The 27,930-nt window shown below is 35.9% G+C and overlaps 1 protein-coding gene across 1 annotated transcript; it reads right to left on the bottom strand.

Annotated features, from left to right (window-relative positions):
- Positions 1 to 128: 128 nt before the first annotated feature.
- On the bottom strand, positions 129 to 27,429 carry LOC106881672 (short/branched chain specific acyl-CoA dehydrogenase, mitochondrial). Its single transcript, XM_089362430.1, has 11 exons — positions 27,393 to 27,429; positions 20,036 to 20,261; positions 19,211 to 19,311; positions 15,888 to 16,094; positions 13,511 to 13,681; positions 11,535 to 11,660; positions 9,699 to 9,791; positions 7,492 to 7,581; positions 4,609 to 4,746; positions 1,743 to 1,842; positions 129 to 985 (listed from the first exon to the last, which is right to left on the bottom strand). Exons 1-11 carry the CDS (start codon positions 27,414 to 27,416, stop codon positions 909 to 911), a joined length of 1,353 nt encoding a protein of 450 aa, XP_089218556.1. The 5' UTR covers positions 27,417 to 27,429; the 3' UTR covers positions 129 to 908.
- Between the last annotated feature and the right edge of the window lie 501 nt (positions 27,430 to 27,930).

Genomic DNA, 27,930 nt, shown 5'->3' with positions numbered 1-27,930 from the left:
GAAAATCTGCCTCAACAAATTCTGTTTGACCCATGAAAGCATAGAAAAGTAGGTGTAGGTGTTAAAATAATGATAAAGTTCATCATATAACTACACACATATGCACAATAAATGAGTCAAGAAGTATCTAATGTTGTTGGAGTAAATTTTATTTATTTTACAAGGCTGACCATTCTTGTGGTAATTGCAAAAAATATATATATTCAAGAGTAACAAACGTACACAACTTTATTTTCCTATCAATTGGAATTAAGAAATTCTAATTTATATTGCATTGATTGAATTTGATTCATCACAGGTCTAGTTTTTTAGTAGGAACTGACTGCAGCATATTATTAAATTGCTTCAAAGACTCGGAGTAGGAGAGATGAAAGTTAACATTAATTTCAGCTGGAATTGAGTTCAAAACATTAAATAATAAATATCTTAGTCTTAACATTTTGCAGTTTCTTCCACCTAACCTGTAAATATACCATTATTAAACATAAGTGAATTTTTTTACAGGGATCTGATATATACTTTTTTATATATTTTTGATCTGGCATGTTACTGCTACACAGAAGGCTGCAAGGTTTGAACTCAGAACACCTAGGAACAAAACTATGAGGTTCAATGCTCTACAATATGTAACAGTGAACAAGTAGCAACCACTGAAGAAACATCATTACTAGTCTCATTTATAATTTAACAAACTGGTTTGTTTCTCACTTCCACAAGAGACTTCTTTTGAGATGTGTAGATTTAAATAGATTGTTTTTTTTTAATGGTTACAACCCATTTCTGTTTTATCGTTGTAGACATATAGTTTCTAAATTAAAACCAAGTGGTGTAACTCAAGTGAGAGAAAATAGTTGATTCAAAAACTGCAGTTTCTTGGTGAGATTGAACTAAAGAAAGTTTCTTGGTTCTTACGATTGGTATTCAGTTGCAAGGCATTTGGCTATAGTGTTCAGTTGAATATTTGACGTTCCTTCATAAATAGTACCTGCAGAAAAAAACAATATTAAGTGATAATTAAATACTAAAAGGTACAGCTCAATTTGGTGTGTGTGTATATATATATATATATATATATATATATACTGCAAACAACTTGGAGATGCAAGTGCTACCAGTTGAAAGCTCTGCATACCAGATGCAAACAAACTTATGTTGGTCATGAGAGGAGAATGCACGCTGTTTTGAGCCTTCCTCTCAATTATATTATTGTGCACCCCAATTTACTGAGATGAGGCCCCATTTGCCAGATTAATTGGTTACTAGGTTTCACTCAATATTCTTCTAGCCATTGCTCATCATCTCTTTTTAATCAAATCCAGTGGCTTGCCTTCTCCACTGTAGTCTAGCTATCATTTATGATGGTATCTGCTTTATGACGAGTTCAGCCTAACTATATTTTGGAATGTAATAAATATTTGCATATATTCATGCTAAGCCAAAATATTTTTGTTTTTCAATTGAAAAGTGAGGATATCTCATATTCAAGCATTATTTCTTTTTTTAGACACAGCAAGGAGAGACAGCTGAAGAATCTTGTTAGCATACAGTATTTTCCTATCAATAAAAAGAAACTTGTCAAACTGGCATCTTGTCGATGGAGATAGATATTTCTCAACCATCAAGTACTTGAAAATTGAAATAATCTCTAGCATATTCTAATACTGGTAATTTTAGTTTATGAAAAGTGAATAGAGTTGGAGTGAAAATATTTTATACTATAAAATAAGTCACAAGATACACACCAATTTTGCAATCTCTGAAATATTTTTCAATAGGGTAGTCTTTTGTAAAACCAACTCCACCCATCCACTCTATACACTTTGATGTAGTTTCTGTTGCTGCCTAGAAACAAAAAAAAGATTTTAAAAAATTCCAGTTAGGAAACAAAAAGCAGAGTAAAAGCAAAACAACCAAAATACTTCAACCACATACAAACTGACTGCATGTAACAGGTTTTGACTTCCACAAACTGTATAGAGTTAAAGAACCCCTTTGGTCATGAATGGCCATGGGATTGCACCTAGAAAGTTACTCTCTGAGACACAACTCTGGGCAAGATTGTTTATGGAAGACCAGCAGTTGCCCATGCATACCAACCTCTCCTCTCCACACCACCAATGTTATCCAAAGGAAAGGCAAAGGCTGATACAGCTTGGCACCAGTGATGTCACAACTCATTTCTACAGCTGAGTGAACTGGAGCAACGTGAAATAAAGTGTCTTGCTCAAGAACACAACACACAACCAAGTTCAGGAATCGAACTCACTACCTCATGAGTGTGAGCCCAATGCTCTAATCACTGAGCCATGCTCCTTCACTGGATAGAGTTACAAATTCTAAAAATACAAAATTTTATAGGACTTAAAGATGCATATTTTTATAAATATAATGTTCTCTATGCACATTTCTTAGAATTATCTTCTTCACCTCCTGTCAAGCCTCAGGGATGTTTAGATAACCTGGGAAAAGTGAAGCTTCTTTCTTAAGTTTCACTCTCATCTCTCATCTATGACCAAAAAAAATTCCAGTCATGACCATCCCACCTTTTTAGGGGTAGGAGTATATCTAAGATTAAAATGATCCAATATATATGTGTTCTTCCCTTTTTTTTTAGATGAAGTATGGTTTGAAGGAGAGCTGGCTGCTATTTCTAGCGTGTCGATCGACCACATAAAGGCTTTCTGAATGGCTTGTGACAAATACTTATTTGTACTGTCGAAGAAGTGAAACAGTATTTTAAGTTATACAGTGCAATAGCAATGTCTGAAGTGTTGATGACCAAAATCTGAACAAAGTGTATTAGATAAAGTGAGATAATTATAATAAGAGTTACACATATATACAATCACACTTACATACAGCATAGTTAGTAACAACACAAAACCACCTCAATGCATGACTAAACATAACAAAGATTAATTATTTTTTCTCTATACATGTTTTTATCTTTCTCCTTAAATTCAATCCCCAGTTGTTGTCTAACTCCAGATCAACCTTGACTGATAACACCTCTAATTAAAAGCATTTCAGGTCAAAGCACCCTATCTTAGTTTCAAACAGTGCATCAAGACTATTAAACAGACTGAATCCTTCACTTTTTAAGATGGTGGAATGTGGCTTGAGGGGAATTTGGCTGCTATTTCTAGCAAGTTGAAAAACTACAAACTCCCTCTTGTGTGCTCTAGTCCAAGTTAAATCATGTGAATCCTAATACATCAACAAGCAGGTATTTTATTTATAGATACTTAAACATCTAAAATAGGTTTGATGGTTAAATTGTTAGGGCATAACTAATCATGTGACCAAATAGACTCTTTTACTTGTTTCAGTCATTTGACTGTGGCCATGCTGGAGCACCACCTCTAGTCGAGCAAATCGACCCCAGGACTTCTTCTTTGGAAGCCTAGTACTTATTCTAGCGGTCTCTTTTGCCGAACTGCTAAATTATGGGGACCACAAACACAGACACACAAACATATACACACCATGTGGTTGGTAAGCAAGCTACTTACCACACAACCACTCCTACGCCTATAAACTATTAGATGTTGTTACACATCACGGGTCAAAATGTACTTTGCATTGTTTTTAATCTTTGAATAACGCTACTCCACTGGCTAGGCAAGCGGGCCAACATTCCCTGCTGATCTAAAAGGGGGATTATAGCAATGTGAAATGAAGTGGTTTGCTCAAGAACACAATGCACCACCCAGTCTGGGAATCAAACCCATGATATAGCACTCGTGAGTACAACAGCCTAACCACTAGGCCAGTGGTTCCTAAACTATGAGTCGCGACCCATCAGTGGGTCGCGAACGGAATCCTAGTGGGTTGCAAAAAGTTATAAAATTACGCATTAGCTTTGATTAACTGCTGTCTGTCGAGATAGTTCAAGACACATGTTTTCAATACCAGACTGGTTGTTTTATCAAGCAGTAGGCTTTTTTCCCGAACTTAACAAATCAGAGGTGGTCATTTTCTCAAGTTATTTATTCGTACGTAATCGTAAAAAGGAAAAGTCTGTTTTTACCTATTTATAGAGAACTTTAACTAGGCGCAGTACAACACTGATCGAGCTGATAACAGTTACTGCTTCGAGGTTTTGTATTAGAGTTAATACCTGCCCATAGGGTATGGAGACATTTAAACAGTTATAAAACATTTTGTTTCACATTTAATATAAATGAGGCCTTCTCACAGGCCTCAATGAAAATGTAATCTGATATAAATTTTTGTTTCTTTCATTAATGTTTTGACCCAGTAGAGTTAAATGGGTCGCCATAAACTGGTGTCATAAATAGTGGGTTGTGTCTCTAAAAAACCACTGCACTAGGCCATGCACTTTCACAAATGAGGACATAAGTAATGAATTGATAAAATAACAGAACTGCATTATTAGGCAAGGTATTCTATTCCACTTGCTTATTTCTAATTATTTGCCTGACAAGTTAGTTCTTTTGTCTTACTTCATAGTTGATTGATTGATGCTAGTAAAACATCTAACACCAGTGAATTTCCAAATTTGTAAAATTACTTGACTCAGAGAAACAGAAAAAAGAATGGAACCAGATGATATAAAGTTATTCAATAAATAATTGCTTTTTTAACCTCAGATGCAAACAACTTTGCCATAGCTGCTTCCTTCATAATAGGGAGACCAGCTTCCTTCATTCTGGCAGCATTGTAAACAAGGAGTCGAGCAGCTTCAATCTGCATAGCAACGCGGGATATTTGGTGCTGCATGGACTGAAATAAGACATAAAATAGCAAACAGTTAAAAGAATTTGGTAAAGAATAATCAAAACACTGATATTGATATCTAACACAATATTGGTTTCAAATTTTGGCATAAGACCAATAATTTCAGGAGAGGAGCTACATTGATTAAATTGATTCCAGTGTTCAACTGGTATTTATTTTATCAACTATGAAAGGACGAAAGGCAAAGCCGACTCTGGCAAAATTTGAATCCAGCACTGAAACGTAAAGACAGATGAAATACCACTGAATATTTTGCCTGGCATGTGACCAAGTGGATAGGGATGCAATGTGGCAGGTGTTGCAGTTGTATGGAGATTGTTCAGAGTTTTTAAAGAGTAAGTAGGGTGTGTGTTAGGGTGGGTGGTGAAGTGAGTGAGTGGTTTGATATGAAGGTGGGGTTAAGTCTCCATGGCTGTTTAATTTATAAATGGATGGTGTGGTGAGAGAGGTAAATGCTAGAACCCTTGGTAAGGGAGCCCAAATGGTAGGAGAAAATGGAGAGAAATGGCAGGTGAGTCAGTTGTTGTTTGCTGATGATACAGCACTGATGGTGGATTTGGAAGAGCAACTGAGGAGACTGATGGTAGAGTTTGGAAGAATGTGTGAGAGGAGGAAACTGAAAGTGAATGTAGCTAAGACAAAGGTGATGAATTGTTCGATAGATAGAATGGCTGATAGGATGGATGTGAGTATAAATGGTGAGGTGTTAGAGGAGGTGGGTATTTTAAGTATCTGGGGTCACATGTGACAATGGATGGGGGGGGGGTGAGGAGGTGGGATACGGAGTGAGGGAGGGGAGTAAAGATACTTGGAGTTGTGAAAGGTATGCTGAGAGATAAAAGGTTGAGTATGAAAGCGAAAAGAGGTGTGTGTGAGGGCGTGATTGTGCCGACAATGTTAGATGGTGCAGAGACGTGGGGGTTGAGAGAGGCGGAAAAAAGGCGACTGGATGTGTTTGAGATGAGATATCTGAGGGCTGTGGTTGGTGTGACATGGATGGACAGGATGAGGAATGAGAAGGTGTGAAGACGAGCAGGAATGAGAGAAAAACTAACAACCAAATTGGATAGACGAATGTTGAGATGGTTTGGCCACATGGAGAGGATGGATGAGGAGCGGAATGTAAGGAGGGTAGTGAAGGCAGAAGTGGTAAGCAGTAGAACGAGAGGCAGACCTCGGTTTGGGTGGATGGATGGAGTGAGGAAAGCTTTGGTGGTTAGAGGTGTTGGAGTGAGAGAGGCAAGAGAGTTTATAAATGATAGGAAAGCTTGGAGAGGCTTTGTGGACAGATGAGTGAATTTTTGATGTTGCTCAAAAGGGTACGAAACCAGCATGATGTGGCAGGGGTAAACCAGCATATGCTGTCAGGCCCCCGCTACTGATATTGGGGGTTGCGTTCTATGCCTTGACCCAAACATAGAACGGGGCTCAGCCCTTTGAGCTGGGAAATGAATGGAATGCTTGATGTGTGTCTTGTAGCTACCCACTCCTAAAAAAAAAATGGGGAATAGGCCTGGGTATATAATATGATGATGATTTTTGTCAAGCATGCTAAGAATTCTGCCAACTCATTGCCTTAATTTCTAATACGATATTAAGCTCAGTTTGCAACCATATAGTTTTAAGTTCCGTCCCACTGCACAGTACTTTTGACAAGTGAATTTGATAAATGTGTGGAAGCCCATTGTGTATATGAGATTGTGTGCATGCCTTTGTGTTTGTACCCACCAACCCCACCACCACGTGTATCACATGACTAACCAGACTATCAGATGTCGTTACACATCGCTGGTAACAATGCGGTATGCATTGTATTAGCCTTCGAATTACGCCACTATATATATATATATATCATCATCGTTTAATGTCCGCTTTCCATGCTAGCATGGGTTGGACGATTTGACTGATGACTGGCGAACTAGATGGCTGCACCAGGCTCCAATCTGATATGGCAGAGTTTCTACAGCTCGATGCCCTTACTAACGCCAACCACTCCGAGAATGTAGTGGGTGCTTTTACGTGCCACAGGCACAAGGGCCAGTCAGGCGGTACTGGCAACAGCCACGCTCAAATGGTGTTTTTTAATTGCCACCTGCACAGGAGCCAGTCCAGCAGCACTGGCAACGACCTTGCTCGAATGTTTTTTCACGTGCCAGTAAGGCAGCGCTGGTAACGATGACGCTCAAATGGTGCTATTAACATGCCACCGTCATGGAAGCCAGACAGCATAAGTGGGCTGGTTACACCTCTGGCAAAGGCCATGGGTTATGGTCTCACTTGGCTTGCCAGGTCTTCTCATGCACAGCATATTTCCAAAGGTCTCGGTCACTAGTCATTGCCTTGGTGAGGCCTAATATTCGAAGGTATTGCTTCACCACCTCATCCCAGGTCTTCATATATATATATATATATATATATATATATATATATATATACACACACACACACACACAACAAGCTTCTTCTAGTGACCATGTACCAAATCCACTTACAAAGCTTTAGCCGACCCTGAGCTATAAAAGACATTCACCCAAGTAGCCACGTAGTGGGACTGAACCTGAAACCATGTGATTGGGAAGTAAACTTCTTAACCACACAGTCATGCTTTCACTATTAGCAAAATAAAAATCATGAAGTAGTTCCTTAAGAGCTGGTCACTGTGTTATTACAGCCACAACATTGTAAATATAAGGAAATAGTCAAAAAGAAAAAGGAAGAAATCTCACTGACCTGGAAATTCCATATACTTTGTCCAAATTGCTTTCGTTGCATAACATAATCAATAGTGTGAGCTAGACAACCAGTTGCCAGACCAATCATCTTGAACAAAATACATAGGATTATAGGTTTTATATACTTACAGATAGATAGATAGACAGATATATAGATTCCCTATATTTCATTACATCACATTACTTATATATACATACTAAAAAAATTCCTGGCTTTGGGTAAAAGAAGATACAGGAGGATCAGTTAATTATGATTTTATTCAACATATTATTCCCCTTTCAGATTCACAAACTTATTGCAGCTGTGCTTCAATTTTTGTAAGTCCTGTAAAAGAACTCAGAAAGTCGGGCGTTTCATGTTACCCTTAAAGCCAGGAACAGCACCCACTCATATTATACAGAATAAATAGAATAATTTTTACATAAAGAGACAAATCCTTTGGTGCTTTAAAATTCTAAACCTTCAGCTAGTTTTGCCAACCTAATTAAAAAAAAAAATCCTATCATCATCATCATCAGCATCATCATTTTAACATCCACTTTTCCATGCTTGCATGGGCCAGACAGAATTTGTTAGAGCAGATTTTCTATGGTCAGATGCCCTTCCTGTTTTCAAGTAAGGAGGTGATATTTCCCTAGGGCTAGACATTTCATGGAAGACTGGAAATGAAGGACACCATTTGTATGACAGTGACACTTGTTTACGACTACAATGCACTGTCAAGGCAAGGAGACACTAGCACACACACATATCACTTGTATGAGTGTCACTGTCTTAAAAGTGTGTGTATGTGTACATACACATGCACACAAACACACACACAATGAGCTTCTTTCAGTTTCCATCCACCAAATTCACTTGTATGGCTTTAGTCAGATTGGGGCTATAATAGAAGATGCTTGCCAAAGGTGCTATGTAGTGGGACTAAATTCAAAATCATGTGGTTGGGAAGCAAGCTTCTCGACCACACAGTCACATCTGTACTGATTAATGAAATGAAATTTCTTAGCCAGAGAAATAAAAGGTCTGATGAGGTCCAAAATGATTGAAAACACCTGAAAGTGATACTCCAGTATGGCCACAGTCTAATAACTAAAACCAGTAAAAAAAATTAAATTAAAAAAGAAACAAACAAAAAAAAACACTATACTAATGACATTTGCAGAAGTACACTGCATGTAAAACCTGACTCGTATTTGAAAAGTGTGATGGTTAGTACCAGCATACATGTCAGCATGTGGAGGCGCAATAGCCCAGTGGTTAGGGCAGTGAACTCGTGGTCATAGGATTGCGGTTTCGATTCCCAGACCGGGCGTTGTGAGTGCTTATTGAGCGAAAACACCTAAAGCTCCACGAGGCTCCGGCAGGGAATGGTGGTGGACCCTGCTGTACTCTTTCACCACAATTTTCTCTCACTCTTTCTTCCTGTTTCTGTTGTGCCTGTAATTCAAAGGACCAGCCTTGTCACACTGTGTCACGCTGAATATCCCCGAGAACTGTGTTAAGGGTACATGTGTCTGTGGAGTGCTCAGCCACTTGCACATTAATTTCACGAGCAGGCTGTTCCGTTGATCGGATCAACTGGAACCCTCGAGGTCGTAAGTGACCGAGTGCCAACAACATGTCAGCATACAAGTCACTGTAGTACATAGTGTAAACCTGCAAATATCACCATTATCTTACCAAATCCTGCTGCATTTCACATGGAACTTTTGGCCTACAAAAGTTGCCTTGGTGCAGTGGTTCTCAATCATTTTTCGTCTCTGAACCCCCTTTGATTCCTGTTTTATCCTGGTGGACCCCCCACAGCCACTCGATGTTTAAAACCTAATTTTATAAATACTTCTTTCAAAATTACTATTTTGCTTTTCATACATTAACTTGTGTTGGTTGAACTTCGTAAGATATTAGAGAAAGAAATCTTGCTGTTTCTTACAATAGATACATCTAATGCAAAAAATTTTCACGTACCCTTAATATACTACTGTAGGTCCCTAATTTAATATTTTGCTTGCTGTTTTAGTGTAAAGTTGTCTTTTTTAACTGTAAAGTTTGGTCTGAAAACTGACAGGTATGCTGGAAAATATAGTAGCTCATTATATAATCACTAAGCTATCACATTTCTTCAGACACAACTTACAATTCTGGAACCAAAAAAAGAAAGAGAAAAGTTTTTCAAAAAATTTCTTAAATTTAGTACAAACCTGAGATCCAATGGCAATTCTTCCTTCATTAAGAATACCTATAGCATATTTATAACCATGGCCAATAGTTCCAAGTATGTTTTCTTCTGGTACCTAAAAATTAAAACAGATTAAGAATTGTTCATAACTAAAATGTTTAACTCTTTAGCATTTAAACCAACCATATCTGGCCCAAACATTCTACCTGTTTTATCTTCAAACTGGCCAGATCCAACCTCTCACACCTACTCTGAAATGTCATTCTAAAAATAAATAATCATAACTTCAAAATCTCAGAGCTACAGATAATGCATGATTGATTCAAAACACTGTGAATAAATAAGCATTACATTTGACAGAGTAATCTGAATGCTAGAGGATTAAACCTTACATTTTAGTAGTTGATTTAGCCCCAGGTTAACCATAATCTGAGTGGATGTGTGATCAAAGAACCTTCAGCTATGAACTTCCTTTAAAGCATAACTAATCTGGAATTACATTATATAATGTATCCTTCTTTTCTAAGACAGTAAGGTAAAATTTCAAAGAGATTTCTTGAACTATTTTTAATAGTTCAAGCAGCTGCATAGTGGATCTCTTGTTGGCTCAATTAAGGTTTAGTAGTTGATTAGCCACAACAAATCAGCTCTGATCAAGCAAACTTATACGGTCTAGACATTCCAAATGTGATCAACCCATATACAGAAATAGTGCATCTTGGATTAATCATCTAATGTGCCCTTCCTGTATAAGATAGCAAGATGTGATTTGGTTTATATATTTCTAGTAGGTTGAGCAATGGTGTGGAGACTCCCATGCTGGTGTATGTCTTAATACTTATTTAATAATAGTTCAGAGAAACTATAATCTACTTTTCTTAAGCAACTTGTGGTATAAACATTGTTCTGCTGTCTTCAAACAACCTGCACCTTTTAACACTAATTTTCAACTACAGCAGGAACTTGTTTTGCAAACAGTCCACAAGAATAACTATTTAACTATTTGAATTAGAATGAATTGGATTCAAATCCACACTGTTAGCAACTCAATTGCTAATTAACATTTTCATCTGGCTTGTAGCTTTAGTCTGTTCTTTTTCCTTACTCCTCAATGTTTTCCATATTATTATAAACCTAGGAAATGCATCTACAAGCATCCAAAATGGAGTTCCTCCAAAGGATCTCTAGAGTAATGTTGCTTGACTGGGTTTATAGTTTGAAGATCAGGGAAATCTCTCCAGGTTGAGCTGCTACATCTTTGCATTGAGAGGTCACAGCTCAGGTACAACAGACATGTGGTTAGAATGTTGTAGGAAAGAAATGCAAGACAGATTCTTCAAGCTGTGCCAACTGACAGGGTTGTAATTTCTATTTTAGCTAGGTAGCTTTGATTAGCTGTAATTGAGTGGGACTATGACAAGTGGCCAGTCAATCACTTGATGAAGATTAATATAGAATCAGAAGAATCAATTTACAACTTGAATGTAGGCCAGTTTTCCAATTATTTACCCAGATATTTTACAAGTATTTATTTGGTTAATTCTGAGGTGCTGAAAGGCTGTGATGACACTGACAGAAGGAAAAAAATCAGAACAATCAGTTCTAAGCAATTCCTCACTTATACAGTGAAAACTGGTAGACACACTATCATAATTCAGCCTTTAAATTTGGTGTAACAGGTTTTAATCACACCCTTTAATTGAGTTAATTTTCTATTTGTAAGCATCTCCTTTGAATTAGGTATATTGTCTCAGGTTAATGATATTCTTTCTGTTATGTCAGTACCAAAGATCAGACAGTGTTTTTCTAGATGACTTTTCAATCACAATAATCAATCATTCAATATGTCTCACTTTACCTTTACATTATCAAAATGAACCATACAAGTGCTGGATGCTCGGATTCCTAATTTGTCTTCTTTTTTGGCCACTGTTAACCCTTCAGTGTCTTTTTCAACTATAAAGCATGTGATACCTCGATAACCCTGAAAATATCATGAAATATTTTTTAAAGAGAGACATTTTAAGACATACAAAAATATAAAATTCTATTATTTCATCTGATATTGGATTTGATAAAGTACTTGTATACCTCTCGGGAACTTGCAGAGAAAACACGAGTTGTACAACTTAGTTATCACATTTATTTATTAACTATAAACAAAGAACTCACTCACCGAATGTTAGTTATCAAGAAACAAGAATGTCTTCCTCGCCATATATATCCCAATAACATTCAACCTCGACAGTCACTCAAAACAACAACGAAACAAGGACCTCAGACAAAATATATTTTAATATAGGACTTCAGACGAACAACAAACAAATCTAACAGTCCATATAACAGTACTATTTATACATATCCAGGTTAATTAAATTCTATCTTCCCACCTATTTATGATCTTGTGCTTATGTGATAAACTAATGTGTAACAAGTGAATATTGATGGAAGCAATGTGTGGTGATCAGAAAAGATCTACTGCAATCCACAGCCACACAGGAAGCAAAGTACAGTGAAAACTGAGGAGAGGAGGGATTAATTGAAAGATGAGCAATAGGCATGGTTGAAAGAGAGACATGGATAACAGTGGTTTGTGCAATAGACAGGTGAATGTAATGTGAGTGACAAAGAGGGAAGGGGAGTAATATTGGGTGATAGAGGCTATCAGAGAGACCAAGATCAATGATGTAGACTTGACAGTAAGTATATATATATATATATATGTGTGTGTGTGTGTGTGTGTGTGTGTACAGAGAGAGAGAGAGCGAGAGAGAATAATTATGTGAATAAACAAACAAAACTGCTTGGGTTTAATATACAAAATACATATACATGCATACATATATATTTTGTATATCAAACCCAAGCAGTTTTATTTGTTTATTTGCACAATTGTCTCCCTATCAGCTCACCCTAGATTCCTCTTAGAGCCACTCTTTACTCTGCAGACTTGGTACCTGGTAAAGATATTGGAGTGTAAGTTCAAATCACTTGAGTACTATTAAGGGTCTACTATAGTGAGATTCTCTGGATCTCATCTATTGACTTTCTCTCTCTCTGTATGTATGTATGTATGTATATCATCATCATCGTCGTTTGACGTCCACTTTCCATGCTAGCATGGGTTGGACGATTTGACTGAAGACTGGTGAAACCAGATGGCTACACCAGGCTCCAATCTGATTTGGCAGAGTTTCTACAGCTGGATGCCCTTCCTAACACCAACCACTCAGAGAGTGTAGTGGGTGCTTTTACGTGCCACCGGCACGAAGGCCAGTCAGGCGTACTGGCAATGGCCATGATATATATATATATATATATATATATATACATATATACACATATACATACATACATATATCCATTTTTTTCCCTCTCATGTCTTTCTGTTGACGACGATGACGATAATAATGGTTCCAAATTTTGGTATAAGACCAGCAATTTCAGGAGAAGGGGTAAGTTGATTACACCGACCCCAGTGCTCAACTGGTACTTATTTTATCGACCCTGAAAGGAAAGGCAAAGTAGACCTCGGTGGAATTTAAACTCAGAAAGTAAAGACGGACCAAATAATAATAATAATTTTATTTGATAAAAACAATTTTTGCTGAGAAAGAGTGACTGAATTAATATCCTACTCTAAGCAGTCAATCTTGATGTCATCTGAGTACCAAGTTACAAAGCACCAAAATAGATACTGTGTATAATATCTTTTTGTTAGATGAGAGTAACTGATTTGTAGAGAGATCTGTATCGAGGGAGATATGGGAATAAATCCAACAGAACCTTGACCTCAATGCTGTCTAACGATTTAACCAAAACAAAGATACTTACTGCTTCAGGATTGACATTTGCCATCACTAAAAACACACCAGCATGTTCAGCATTCGTAATCCACATCTTACTGCCATTAATAATATAGTAGTCGCCTTGTTTCACAGCTGATGTTTTCAAAGCAAAAGCATCGGAACCAGCTCCTGGTTCTGATAAACAGAAACTTCCAACCTGGTTAAAAGAAAGAAAAAAAAGGAAAAGTAGAAAAATCAATTTCAGTGTCTTTTTAACTCACTTTTATTACTTTATATCTAATTTTCTTCATTTCAGCAGTTGTTTGGATGTGTGGCATTCATTAGGTATAAATTATTGGATGCTAAGTTCATGATCAGTGAAGATGCACAGCCTAGTGGTTAAGGTGTTGCACTCATGATTTTGAGATCATGGTTTCACTTTACAGACCAGTGTTTTGATGTTTTGCCTTCTTCAGCAAAGCGCTTAATTTCACATTACTCCAATCCACTCATTTTTGAAAAGGACTGATCCCGAGCTACATTTTGGCATAAACAAATTGAGATTTGATCCAGTAGAAAAAAGTTTACATCAAAATTTGTAGCAACATTATCAGAGAGTAAGTAACACCACTAATCAAGTTTAGATCTAAATAACTTTTTGTTTTAAAAGCAAAATATATTTATCTTAGCTTCAGTGATAGAAGAAAGCATGAAGAAATTTATAGTTTTGGTCCCACGCATCAAAAATTTGTATCAAGAAAGCTGTGAGGTAAAATATCACGAAAAAAGATATAAGTAAGCCAAAAAATTGGATTTAAGTATTATTAACTTTTTTTTATTTCAAAAACAAGCTGTATTTTAATTAAGCTTAAATGATAGAGCTCAATTCAAGGAATTTCATGGTGTCACTCTCATGCAATAAAGTTTTAAAAGAAAATAGTTATGAGTGTTTGTTTCTCAAATTTGAGGGTGACAATATACTTTTTTATTAAATAGTTCTATAAGGGGACTTTTAATATATGTCACCGGCATCATTGAGGTAAGGAAAAAATTATCAACAACACTGCTATTTGACATATTATTAATTAGCATAATAGCATAGCCTAGAAAAAACATGGATTACATGGAAAAATGCAAGCAAGAGAAATAATATTAAGATTATAAATCTGGAAAATTATAGGACAAGTTATTACACTTAGAAAAGTTCAAGACAACTTATTACATCTGGTAAAGTACAGAACAAGAAAATTTTTACTTAGAATATTGCCAGCTAAGGATAAAATATGAATATTAAAAATTATTTGATTTTAATTTACAAAGTAACATTATAATTAAAAAAGGTACCATAATTTTGTTAAAATATTGAAGACTAGAATAGTATATATGGTAGGCAAATTCATTATGTAAAAAATAGGCATTGGGTTAAGACTAAAAATGTGAAGACTTGGCAAGCAAATTTCACTATGAACTTGTTATAGGTAGATTTTACTGTAATATATAACTAACTTTTGTATTATTCTATTTATTGTACTAATTATGTACTACTATTATTTTTTATAACCTATTTTCAAATTTCTAATTATTAATTAATAATTTTAAAAAATGAAATTGTTTTATAGTACAAAAAATATTTTGAGTTATTTTTTATTTTTAATAGAAGTAACAAGAAATAACAAATAGTAGTAATAACTTGTAATAAAATTTTAAAGTTTTAATAAAAGCTAATATTTTCTAAATCTAAATATTTTATTTAAAATTTTATCCTTAGCTGCAATATTTTAAGTAAAAATTTTCTTGTTCTGTACTTTACCAGATGTAATAAGTTGTCCTGAACTTTTCCAAGTGTAATAACTTGTCCTGTAATTTTCTAGGTTTATAATCTTAAGAATATTATTTCTCTTGCTTGCATTTTACCATATATATGTAAAAAACCCCCTTCACTCATACATGACCATGGGATTGCACCTAGAAAGTTACCCTGCAAGGCACAAGTCCAAACAAGGTTGTTTATGGAAGACCAGCAGTCACCCATGCATATTAGCCTCTCCTCTCCAAGCCACTGATGTTATCCAACGGAAAGGCAAAGGCCAATACAGCTTGACACCAGTGATGTTGCAACTTATTTCTACAGCTGTGTGTGTGTGTGTGTGTGTGTGTGTGTGTGTGTGTATATATGTGTGTGTGTGTGTGTGTGTGTGTGTGTGCATGCAAGTTTGTCCCCTACCACCACTTGACGATCGGTGTTTGTTTTGTCCCCATAACACAGTATTTCAGTAAAAAGAAACTGATGGACTAAGTACCAGGCTGAAAAATAAGTGCTGGGATTGATTTATTTGATTAAAACTTTCCTTGGTCATGCTCCAACATAATTATAATCCAAAGACTGAAACAAGTAAAAGATAAAAAGAAAAACGCAAACAGACCGTATCACTTGTCAATCGAGGCAAGTACTTTTCTTTGTGAGCTGGGGAAGCATGACTTCGAAATACAGCATTGACAACCGTGTTGTGTACATCCACCATAGCACTAACTGCTGGATCAACTTTAGCCAGTTCTTCTATCACCAGGTTAGCAACAAAGAATGATGAGCCAGTGCCACCATATATTGGATCAATATCTATTCCCATTAACTGCAACGAAAAAAAAAAAAAAAATTGGTTTCAAATTTTAGCACAAGGCCAGAAAGTTCAGGAGTAGGGATTACATCAACCCCAGTGCTCGACTGGGGCTTATTTTATTGACCCTGAAAGGATGAAAGGCAAAGTTGACCTTGACATCATTTGAACTCAGAATGTAAAGATGGACGAAACACTGTTATTTCTGCAGGTGCATCAATCAAATCTATTTTTAAAATGACCATTATGTAAGTACTATCATTTTTCAGATAACCTAATTTGTGATAAATGTATTATCCTTATAAAAAGTCAAAAGAAAATCAATTGTATATTAACAGAAATTCTAACCAAGGCGGCGAGCTGGCAGAAATGTTAGCATGCCGGGCGAAATGCTTAACGGTATTTCATCTGCCGTTACGTTCTGAATTCAAATTCCGCTGAGGTTGACTTTGCCTTTCATCCTTTCAGGGTCGATAAATTAAGTACCAGTTACGCACTGGGGTCGATGTAATCGACTTAGTCCGTTTGTCTGTCCTTGTTTGTCCCCTCTATGTTTAGCCTCTTGTGGGCAATAAAGAAAAAAGAAATTCTAACCATCCACTTACAATCATGAAATATCTAGTTTATAATATTAGAAGAATGTCCAAAGTAACGGCTCCATCCCTCAAAAAATATTTAATTATTATTCCAAGCTAGTATGGCTTAAGCAGTAGGAAACTGAAGTAGGATTTTAACCACTGGATGCACTTCCTTTCACCAACCAATATCTGTTTTTCAAGTAAAGGATTTTTTATTCCAGAGGAATCTGAAGTGCAAAGCTAGCAAACAATGTATTGATAAGGAATACCAACAAATGTCACCTGTTGCAGGCAAACTGCAAACAATGTCACTGTTTGTAGTTACCATCTGTAGCCTAGCTCAGCATAGTTTTTGTACACATTCCCATAAATGCATGCACTCAAATATAAATACACACACACACACACACACACAATGGGTGTTTCTTTGTCTTTTCATCTACCAAGTTTCTTTACAATGTATTGGTTGGCCAGGAGGTAAAGAAGACACTTGCTAAAGGTGTCACTCAGGGACTGAAGCTATCTGATTGAGAAGTGAGTTTCTTAATTGTACCTATCTATCTATCACTGCATATACAAAATAAATAAATAAACAAACTGTAGAACCAAATTTCTTACCACACAGTTTCCATAGCATAAAATCAACTGAGATTACAACACTCCTCCCTGGACAAGAAGCCAGTCTATTGTAGAGTTAACTTGTGAGCTTTTGCTGGAACTTATTTTCAGCTGAGTGGACTGGAGAAGTGTGAAATGAAGTGTTTTGTAAATCCACATGCAAATATATCTCTAATTAGACTTGAACTAAAGACCATTGTTTCAGCTTCTAGAATTTTTAAATACTTTGCCAATATGCAATGTTCATGCTCAAAATCCAACTAGCTTAATCACTAAAAATCTCTAACCCAAACCTTCTTTCCATGTAATTGGCTTCTAAGGGTAACTGTGGGTTACATATTTATCTCCATTAAATCAAATTCGTCCTTTTATAATTACCCAGTGTTTACTTGGAGGGGAACATGTTTAATTATGATTTCTGCGACATTAAGCATGAAGGAAATGAAGCTTCTTATGGACAGGATATTAATCTAGCATGAGCGTGAGCTTAATTATTTACCAGCAAGACTGAGTTGATCATGTTTAAGCCACAGGCAAAGACAAAACCTGTAGTAAGATGTTAACTCATAAGTCATGAGCTGCGAATATATGAAATGCTTCTTCCATTTAACAATTAGTTGTATGCTTATTTATTTTCCCCACAAATGAAAAATAGATGGGAACAGAATCCTCATCCTCTCCAAGCATTTGGTCCTCATAGAGAAATCCAGCAGGTTAATCTATAGTTTACTGATTCTCAGCTACTTATGCTGAACACATAAGTTACAAGGCCATGTATCACAAGACTACAAGCAGCATAGTGTTGAGTGTGGCAGAAGTATGTAAACTAGAGAGACAGAAAAGCAAATATCAGATAGTGTTTTTTTTTTAATATAGAGTAGTTAGTTCTTTTCTTTGACAGACTTCAATCATTATACTATAATCATAGTGGAATACTGTCTTTGAAACACATAAATGAAGGCATGTACTTGTTGATATGCACAGCACCGTTTTAATTCAAATAGATGAGTACCTTAATTACTGTTCTCTTACAAGGTACATGTCCACCATGGGATCTATCATGATAGTGCACACATTCTGATGAGCAGGCTAACATTTTGGTATAAACAGTCCACTGTATATATATATATATATATATATATATATATATATATATATATATATATATATATATAACTAATTTAGAGACGAACCACCACTCTACAACTCAGTCAATTCAGAACCCATCCAAATTCATGCTGTGAGGCATATAACATATCAATATTTATCTAAGATTTTAATCTAAAATTTTTAATTTAAATAATATATCAAATAAATATATCATATAAAGAAACATTCATCATAAAAATATTAATTTAAAAATCAAAATTATAAATTGGGCAGTAAAAAGCAATACTATAATATAAAGTATGAAAGTATAAATGTATAAAAGTCAGTGCTAGTACTAGCATATTATATATTACGAAACCCGGTGCAATATTATACCGATTTTTGCCCGTAAGGTTGGAATAAATTTTTATTCCCTAATATTATTACTATATATATATATATAGGAAAATGAAAAAAAGCCAGAATGCTGAACTGGAAGCATAATTTAATAAAGATTTTTTCTAACCGGTTTTCATTCTTCATTTTGTACTTCTTTGTAAAAAAACATCTTCATTGCTACTTCGCAATGAAAACCGGTTAGAAAAAATCTTTATTAAATTATGCTTCCAGTTCAGCATTCTGGCTTTTTTTCATTTTCCTATTATTTCTCCACGTGCGATTAACACAACCCCACTATTTACTGACTTATATATATATATATATATATATATATATATAGCACATAAAGCTTCACTATCCAAGCTTTGTATCAACTCTATATGCTTAGAAGTGGTTTTGAAATCAAAAGTTCCCATTAAATTTTTACTTCTTTATTATGACACTTACTCCATTTTCAAACATGGCATCAATGACTGACTGTTCCATTCTGCTATTTTCATCCATTTCTTTCACAAGTGGTTGAATCACTTCAATAGCCAACCGAGCAACTGCATAAAGAAACAACATACATTTATGTAGTGTGTGAATATATACTTATATGTTATATTATCAACATCATCATTTGACCATCAATTTCTCCAGCCTGGTATGGATGGGTTACATGTGTTTCTTCTATAGTGTATTGCTAATTGTTTTAGTCTTATATCATCTCAGTGTTCTGAACGTAAGCTTTATTACAAATCTAGCCTTCAACCAACAACACTTTCTCAAACACTACCTACTATCCATTTGATTTGTATACACATATATCCAGTGAATTGTTTATTCAATTGTTTATTCAGAACTAGTCCGGGAACTTTTTGATACTACCTTGTACCTACATGAATAGAAACCTTAAAAATAACTTTTAATGGAAACATGACCCAATCACTAATCACAAGGAGAGAGAGAGAGAACTTTGCAATACTACTCCTTCTCTACACATAAACAACACACACACACATGAAAAATTATTACTAAATAAAAACCCTACAAATTTTATAAATACTGAATCTCACCACCTCTCAAATCTTTCATGTCAATTCCCCAAGTCTTGAATGTTAATATGCCTGATAACAATTATTTTAATACTCAGAAAGTTGAAGAAGCTAAGCTAGTCTAATTTCTCTCTCTCTCTCTTCATCACTTTCCTATACTCTCTTTCATTCACTCTCTCTCTCTCTCTCATACATATACCATATGTTAAAATTACAGTTATAAGATGATATCTACCTGTGTCCCGCATCATTTCTTCCTCTTCTGATAACTTGTTCAGGGGCAGATGCTTATCCACTGTGGCGCAATGAAGATTTTCAGCTGGAGCAGACATCTTTCTTGAAGGAGTGACATGTTGTGCAGAAAATGGTAATGCTAGCCTTTTTCTAACAGCAGTGGATGACCACATTCTGCAGACATTTTGGGGCTTGATACTTCTCCAGAGAGCAGGACAAAGGGCCAACTGTAAAATAATTAAAAAAACAAACAAACAAATAATAACAATAATAATAATGGTTTCAGATTTTGCTACAAGGGCAGCAATTTGTAGGGAGGGGATGAGTCTATTACAACAACCCCAGTCTTCAACTGATACTTATTAATTTACTGACCCCGAAAGGATGAAAGGCAAGGTCGACCTTGGCAGAATTTTAACTCAGAATGTAGCAACGGGTGAAATGCCGCTAAGGATTTCGTCCAGCATGCTAATGATTCTGCCAGTTTACTGCCTTAAATAAGTGGAGGCGCAATGGCCCAGTGGTTAGGGCAGCGGACTCACGGTTTCGATTGCCAGACCGGGCGTTGTGAGTGTTTATTGAGCGAAAACACCTAAAGCTCCGTAAGGCTCCGGCAGGGGATGGTGGTGAACCCTGCTGTACTCTTTCACCACAACTTTCTCTCACTCTTACTTCCTGTTTCTGTTGTGCCTGTAATTCAAAGGGTCAGCCTTGTCACACTGTGTCACGCTGAATATCCCCGAGAACTACGTTAAGGGTACACATGTCTGTGGAGTGTTCAGCCACTTGCACATTAATTTCACGAGCAGGCTGTTCCGTTGATCGGATCAACTGGAACCCTTGATGTCATAAGCGACGGAGTGCCAACAACAACAACTGCCTTAAATAATAACAACAACAACAACAATTGAAAAAAGTATAATTCATTTTGATAAAATTAATTAGGATTAACTGCCACCACCACCACCACTGCCACTTAACATCCACTTTTCCATGCTTGCATGAGTCAGATTTTCTATGGCCAGATGTCTTTCCTTTTGCCAAACCTTACCTGTTTCTAAGCAAGTTAATATTTCCCCATGGCCAAACATGTTTTCATAGAATATTGGAAATAAATGACATCCATTCACAACAATCATGTAATGTCAAGACAGGGAAACACAAACATACTCACGTACACACACACACACACACACATACAACAGGCTTCTTTTTGACTGCCAAATCTACTCATAAGGCTTTGGTAAACTCAAGGTGCCATGCAGTTGGAGTGAACCCAAAAACCATGTGGATGGGAAGCAGACTTCTTAACTACTCTGCCATGCCTGTGACTATAATGTGAATCCAAATTAGATACATGTTTGTGTGAGATTATATGTTATTGTTAAAATCTATATTATTTCATTTGAATTTCCTTTTTAATTCATTTCAGACATTGGTCCTTAGGTGCTTCAGTGGTGCCCGATCATGTAAGCAATAAAACCACATCTCCTGTCTGAAGATAATGAATTGTCTGCTTTATACTGTAGCAAGACATGAGTAATTCTCCTCTTTTTCTTACTCCCAAACCCACCAACCTCAAGGCTTTGCAAAATGCCATCAGCTCTGCATTTCTTCCTTTAAATAATCCATTTAAGAAGGATAAATATAACCCTATCATTCTAACAGTAAAGACTCTACAATTTCAATGTTTGCTAATTGATCTAATCAATGAAACAACCTGCTCAAGAAATTAACACGAAAGTGGCTGAGCACTCCACAGACATGTGAACCCTTAATGTAGTTCTCAGGGAGATTCAACATGACACAGAATGTGACAAGGCTGCCCTTTGAAATACAGGTACTACTCATTTTTGCCAGCTGAGTGGACTGGAGCAATGAGAAATAAAGTGTCTTGCTCAAGGGCACGACGCACCATTGGGAATTGAACTCATTACCTTACAATCGTGAGCTGAATACTCTAACCATTAAAGCCATGCACCATCACTGTTTTCTAATCAAGAGAAAAATACAACAAACATTACATGAGTCAAAATCAGAATTCCACAATAGACAGTCAGTCGTCAGATTCAGCTTAACCAAAATTACAGGTAGATTACCTTAGGTTCAATTTTGAAACACAGGTGGTATTGTCAACTGACTCAACAATACATACATTACTAATAATATTGTTGTTGTTAAATCTGATGTTAGTTCTAATTGAGATGATCTTTGATCAAAGGCATTCCAGCCATATCAATCCTTATCTTTTGTTCCGGAAAACTGCACCAGAATTACATAATTTAACCCTTTTGATACCAACCTGCCTGAGACTGCTTCTGGTTCTATGATACAAACTTCTTGTTTTAATACTTTAGCATTTAGATTACTGTCAAATTTAATGTTTATTTATTCATATTGTTTTATATGAATCATTATTTTGTAACTTAAAGATTTCAATGATATGATTACCTTTATCAAATGCTGCCTTTTGTCCTTTTAAGGGACATAAGTACCAGTTGAGCACTGGGATCAATGTAATCAACTTACACCCCTCCCCCTAAATTGCTGGCCTTGTGCCAAAATTTGAAACCAATATTAGATATCTTTTGACAACCTGACACGTAAATCTTCTTACCAAATTCCTTTCCAGTGAATGGTATACTCAGAACCTAAATCTAAAGCTTTCTCACTTGCTGCACTATGATTATACATGCTAACGATGCTCTCTGTTTCAATCTGTTACTGCAAAACCTTGAATATTTACCACCTCGAAGAATTTTTAGTTAAATGAATCAACCTCAGTACTTATACATGATAGGCTTCTTTCAGTTTCTGTCTACCAAATCCATTCACAAGGCTTTGATCAGTACAAGGCTATAGAAGAAGATGCTTGCCCAAGGAGCCACGCAAAGAGACTGAACCCAGAACCATGTGGTTGGGAAGCAAGCCTCTTAACACACAGCCATGCTTACATTGTTTATTTTTAGAATGATTGTAGGATAGGTGTGAGAGGCTGGATCTGGATTTACATGTCAGGTTGTCAAAAGATATCTAATATTGGTTTCTAATTTTGGCACAAGGCCAGTTTTTATGGGGGAGGGGTGTAAGTTGATTACATTGACCCCAGTGCTCAACTGGTACTTATGTCCCTGAAAGTACAAAAGGCAGCATTTGAACTCTGAAAGTAAAGATGGACAAAATGCCACTAAGCATTTTGCCCAGCATGGTAACAATTCTACCAGCTCACTGCCTTGAAGAATTTTTAGTCGAATGAATCAAACCCAGTACCTTTTTTTAAAACCTGGTACTTATTCCATCAGTCTATTTTGCCAGATTGCTAAGTTACGGGGAAGTAAACACACCAACACCAGTTGTCAAGTGGTGATGGGGGACAAACACAGACACCAAGACAACAGGCTTCTTTCAGTTTCCGTCTACCAAATCCACTTTAGCTGGCCTGAAGCTGTAGAAGAAGACATTTGCCCAAGGTACCACACACTGAGACTGAACCTGGAATCATGTGGTTGGGAAGTTTCTGCACCTATGAAAAGGAGAATTTCTTTTACAAGATCTAAACCACAACTCTATCAGCAAACTACCATGTTACCAATTACTCCATACATTAAACATTTGTTTAGTTTGGAGTCTGTTGGCCAAGGTAACCACCCTGGATCAGAAAAAACAGTAAGCCAGAAAGACTTGGGAACTAAAGGTTCCGGTAAATCAATGCTGTACCTGTAAAGTACAGCACTCTCCAGCTATGCTACTGCTGGCTCTTCTATTGCTCATACAATGGTGGAATACATCATCTAACCAGTGGTTCTCAATTGGTGTCCATATAATATTGTAGTATAGACTCTGAAATTCCTCTCTCCCATATATTATATATACGTGCATTCGAACATAGCAGAGAACAGCTAGCCTTTGGCCACTATTTGGATCCTGTTGTGTCCACTACTCTGATTGGTTGATATTGGCGTAATTTGTCTCTTACTCAATTGCACCAATTTGCTACGTATAACCAGTCAGAGGCCCTAAATAGGATCACATGGGACAGCCTGTTCACTACCGCATTTGAGTCTACTGTTCACTATAAAAACCCAGCTTCTTCTCGTCTTGAAGTCTTTGGTTCCAGAACTTTTGTGGCCTAGCCACTGACCATAAAGACACAGCTAGTTCCAGTGACAACACCACCATCACAATAACTATGTTGAGACTCACCATCTTCATCCAACAGCATTATGGCAACCTCCTTCTTTGTCGCCACCATCATGTCCTTCTTAATGTTGTCAACATCATTTCTCCATCAGAATAAAATAGTAATCAAGGTGGTCCATAGATTAAAAAAAGGATTAAGAATCCCTGATCTAAACTCTTGTTACACATCTGTAAATTCTTATATCGTTCCTGTAGTGCCTCAAACTTTCAGCCCTTATACTGAACATGTTCAATTCTTTCATCTGATAACTCCGTAACTGTATGTTCTTTGACCACAACAAATGCTATAACCTTTACTTTGTTTTTTACCCTATTACCTGTCATTCTATTATTAAAATTTACAAACTGGTGTTCTGGGTTCAAATTCCACTGAGGTCAATTTAGCCTTTTATCCATACGGGGTCAATAAAATAAGTACTAAACAAGTACAGGGGTCGATGTAATCAACTAACCCCCCTGTTCCTACAATTACTGTCCGTATGCCAAAATTTGAAACTATTATTAAAATTTACAATAATTAAGAAATTAAATATAGTTCAACTTTGATAATTTAGCCAAAGAATTTAGAAACACCTGTTTTAGCTGTTTTGCTTATTTCGTTTACAAAGCTAATTTCTAGATATTGAAAAAAAGGTGGAACTGGAGGACAGTCAGCCCCCCCCCCCCACCTCAACTGACCTTTAGGATTTTTTTTTCACCAGATTCCTATGTTTTCAATGACGAAGATTCTGAATATGCAAAAAACCACGTTTTCAAAACTTTTTATCCCCACACCCCCAGTTTTTAATTTTTTTTCGAATTTTTTTTTCGATCTACGTGGAAAAATACGGAGATTAAGAATGTGGGGAAAATAAAACACGTTTTAATTTCAAATTTTTTTTGGAAAACTTCAACATTGAGGCACACCAAGCCGTTTAAAAGTGAAAGTGAACGGCTGTTCAGTCCGTTTCCACATACGTAGGTTTATAGTGAAACAGCAAAAGAACCACGGCATATGAAGCCTTCACCACGAAACTCGATATGCTAAAAATAACAGCTAAATGTCCCGAGAATTTTTGTGCTTGTGCTTGTGCGCAATAATTTCTACTGCTTATCCGAATAAACAGAGAAAGAAGTACACAAAATGTATTTCGCATACCTGTCTTATATGTCAGTTTTTTTTTTTTTTCGCTTTAAAGGTCAGTGATTGTCCTCCACTTCCACCGAAAAAAGAAATTCTCGTGTATATCATGCTTTTTGTTTGTTGAAAGGCCTCTTTTGTACAAATTTCGTCCCAACTCAATTGTCGTCCACCCAATATCTATTCTTGTTCCCCGTTTAGACACGTCTGTAGCAGACAGCATTGGTGAATCTATTTATTATTATGTTTCTTAGATAAGATCAAGGTAGCGAAGGTTGCTTGTTTCTATGTAAGGAACACTAACAGGTGCAGAGGATTGTAAATATATTAAAAACGTAAACAAGTCGAACAGAACACATTCTACTACATAGTCAGAAGGTCAATGTGTGCGGGGGTTGTGTAATTATGTAATGTTATGGTTAGGTTTTCATCTGAAAAACACAACCATAACATTGTAAAATGCATGTGTACGTCTTAAACTTTGGTTAGATTGTAGTTGCTCGATTTTTATTCTTTAAATTAGATAGCAATGTATTTATTCCGAACAAGGAGCAGCAAAGATAAAAATAAAAGACTTCTTAGAAACACACTTGTGGTTTACATAATCAGATCTTACTGGCATACAGAACACAAATTCGCAAAATTTTCCAGATAACTTACAAAAACAGATCCCGCCAATAACAAAATAAACATTTTATTAGCTTTACTTAGCTATACTTTTGGATGATTGTTTTACTGAAGAATTTGCTCAAAATTTACTGGAACTCACAGAAGTTAGGGTACCCCTTGATAAATATAATTGTTTAGATACATCTCTAATTAGTACATTAGCTTCATCATTAAAATAGAATTTTCAGAACCAGCAGCAAAACCATACATACATGGAAAGGCAATATAGATCCCTCAAAATAGATAACAATATAAACAACGTATTTATTTGTAAGTTATAGAAATCAATATCCCAACCACATCATAAGAAATATTGTTGAACAGACACTTTCAAATCTATTTGAATTATATATATATATATATTTGTTTTGCAAGATTTTTGATGTGAAATCGTTTGTTGAAACATGTTGTTAATATGACCATCCCTAAGTACAATATATATATATATATATATATATATATATATATATATATAAATAAAACAAATAATAAATGAGTATATGCATATATACGTACAGGTATGTGCATACCTACGTCTACCTGTATATATAAGTGCATATCTGGGTACAGGACATTGCAAACAAAACGTAGACAAAAAAATAATAATAACCAGAGTACAGAACACACACAGGCCACATAGAGAACACTTTCCTTCATCAGCTACCCCCATTCTAACAGGCGTTTCGAAGAGTATATATATATATATATATATATATATATATATATATATATATATAAACGTATGGAAGAACTACAGGTTCGTTGTAGACATACGTTTCCCACTTGACGATCAAAGACATTGAGTTCTACAGTATAATTGTTAGTTAGCTCTCGACTAGACTTATAATCAAATGCATTGCAGCGAAGCACTTCCTAGTTTTTCAGGGTTACGTTGTCCATTGCACCCTTCAAATGCTCATGCGTTGATTCATACAATAGAAGAAATAAACATTGAAGACTAACTGTTAAAACAAAATAATTTACCGATAATTGCGATTCCAACAAAATAAGTTACCCATAGTATAACTGATGTTGTTCTAAGAAACAAGTAAAAATTTACATTACAGTGATGCTTAACAGTCTGATGAGGAAAATCCTCCCCTTATCAGGCTGTTAAGCATCATTGTAAATACATATATCATGTTTTCATTCTTAAATTAATTAAGAACTTAACACAGATAAGAGGAAGAGTCAGAATTTAGGGCAATTATAATAACACGTGGGATAAACTAATTGTTTACATTTTCAATTCGGAAATTAATGTGCCTATTGTTTTTACTTCCTTTCAATAATATCCGTAGGTTAATAAAATAAAAACAATATGTGCTTATATTTAAGTAGTTTAGCTATAATTACGAGCAGAACATACCTTGCCGAAGTGAAACATCGCCATTTGTCGGTTGTACAGAATAGTGGAATATTATCAACGAACACTTTACTATTGAAAACTCGTATTCTATAATTCTGGCTGAATTATGAAACTGCAGAATACATGAAACAGCAGGAATCCACTTGCGTCAGTTAATAGAGGTGAGACCGCCGTTTATTATTTTTATTATACTTTATATATATATATATATATATATATATATATATATATATATATATATAGAGAGAGAGAGAGAGAGAGAGAGAGACTCTTCTACTTGTTTCAGTCATTTGACTGTGGCCATGCTGGAGGACCACCTTTAGTTGAGTAAATCGATCCCAGGACTTATTCTTTGTAAGCCTAGTACTTATTCTATCGGTCTTTTTGCCGAACTGCTAAGTTACGGGGGCGTAAACACACCAGCATCGATTGTCAAGCGATGTTGGGGGACAAACTCCGTTGGTTACGACGACGAGGGTTCCAGTTGATCCGATCAACGGAACAGCCTGCTCGTGAAATTAACGTGCAAGTGGTTTAG

This window comes from Octopus bimaculoides, chromosome 14, assembly GCF_046866305.1.
Source record: "Octopus bimaculoides isolate indiv1 chromosome 14, ASM4686630v1, whole genome shotgun sequence".
Lineage (NCBI taxonomy): Eukaryota > Metazoa > Mollusca > Cephalopoda > Octopoda > Octopodidae > Octopus > Octopus bimaculoides.
Note: the sequence above shows the minus strand (reverse complement) of the source record. Positions and strands in the feature narration are given on the sequence as shown.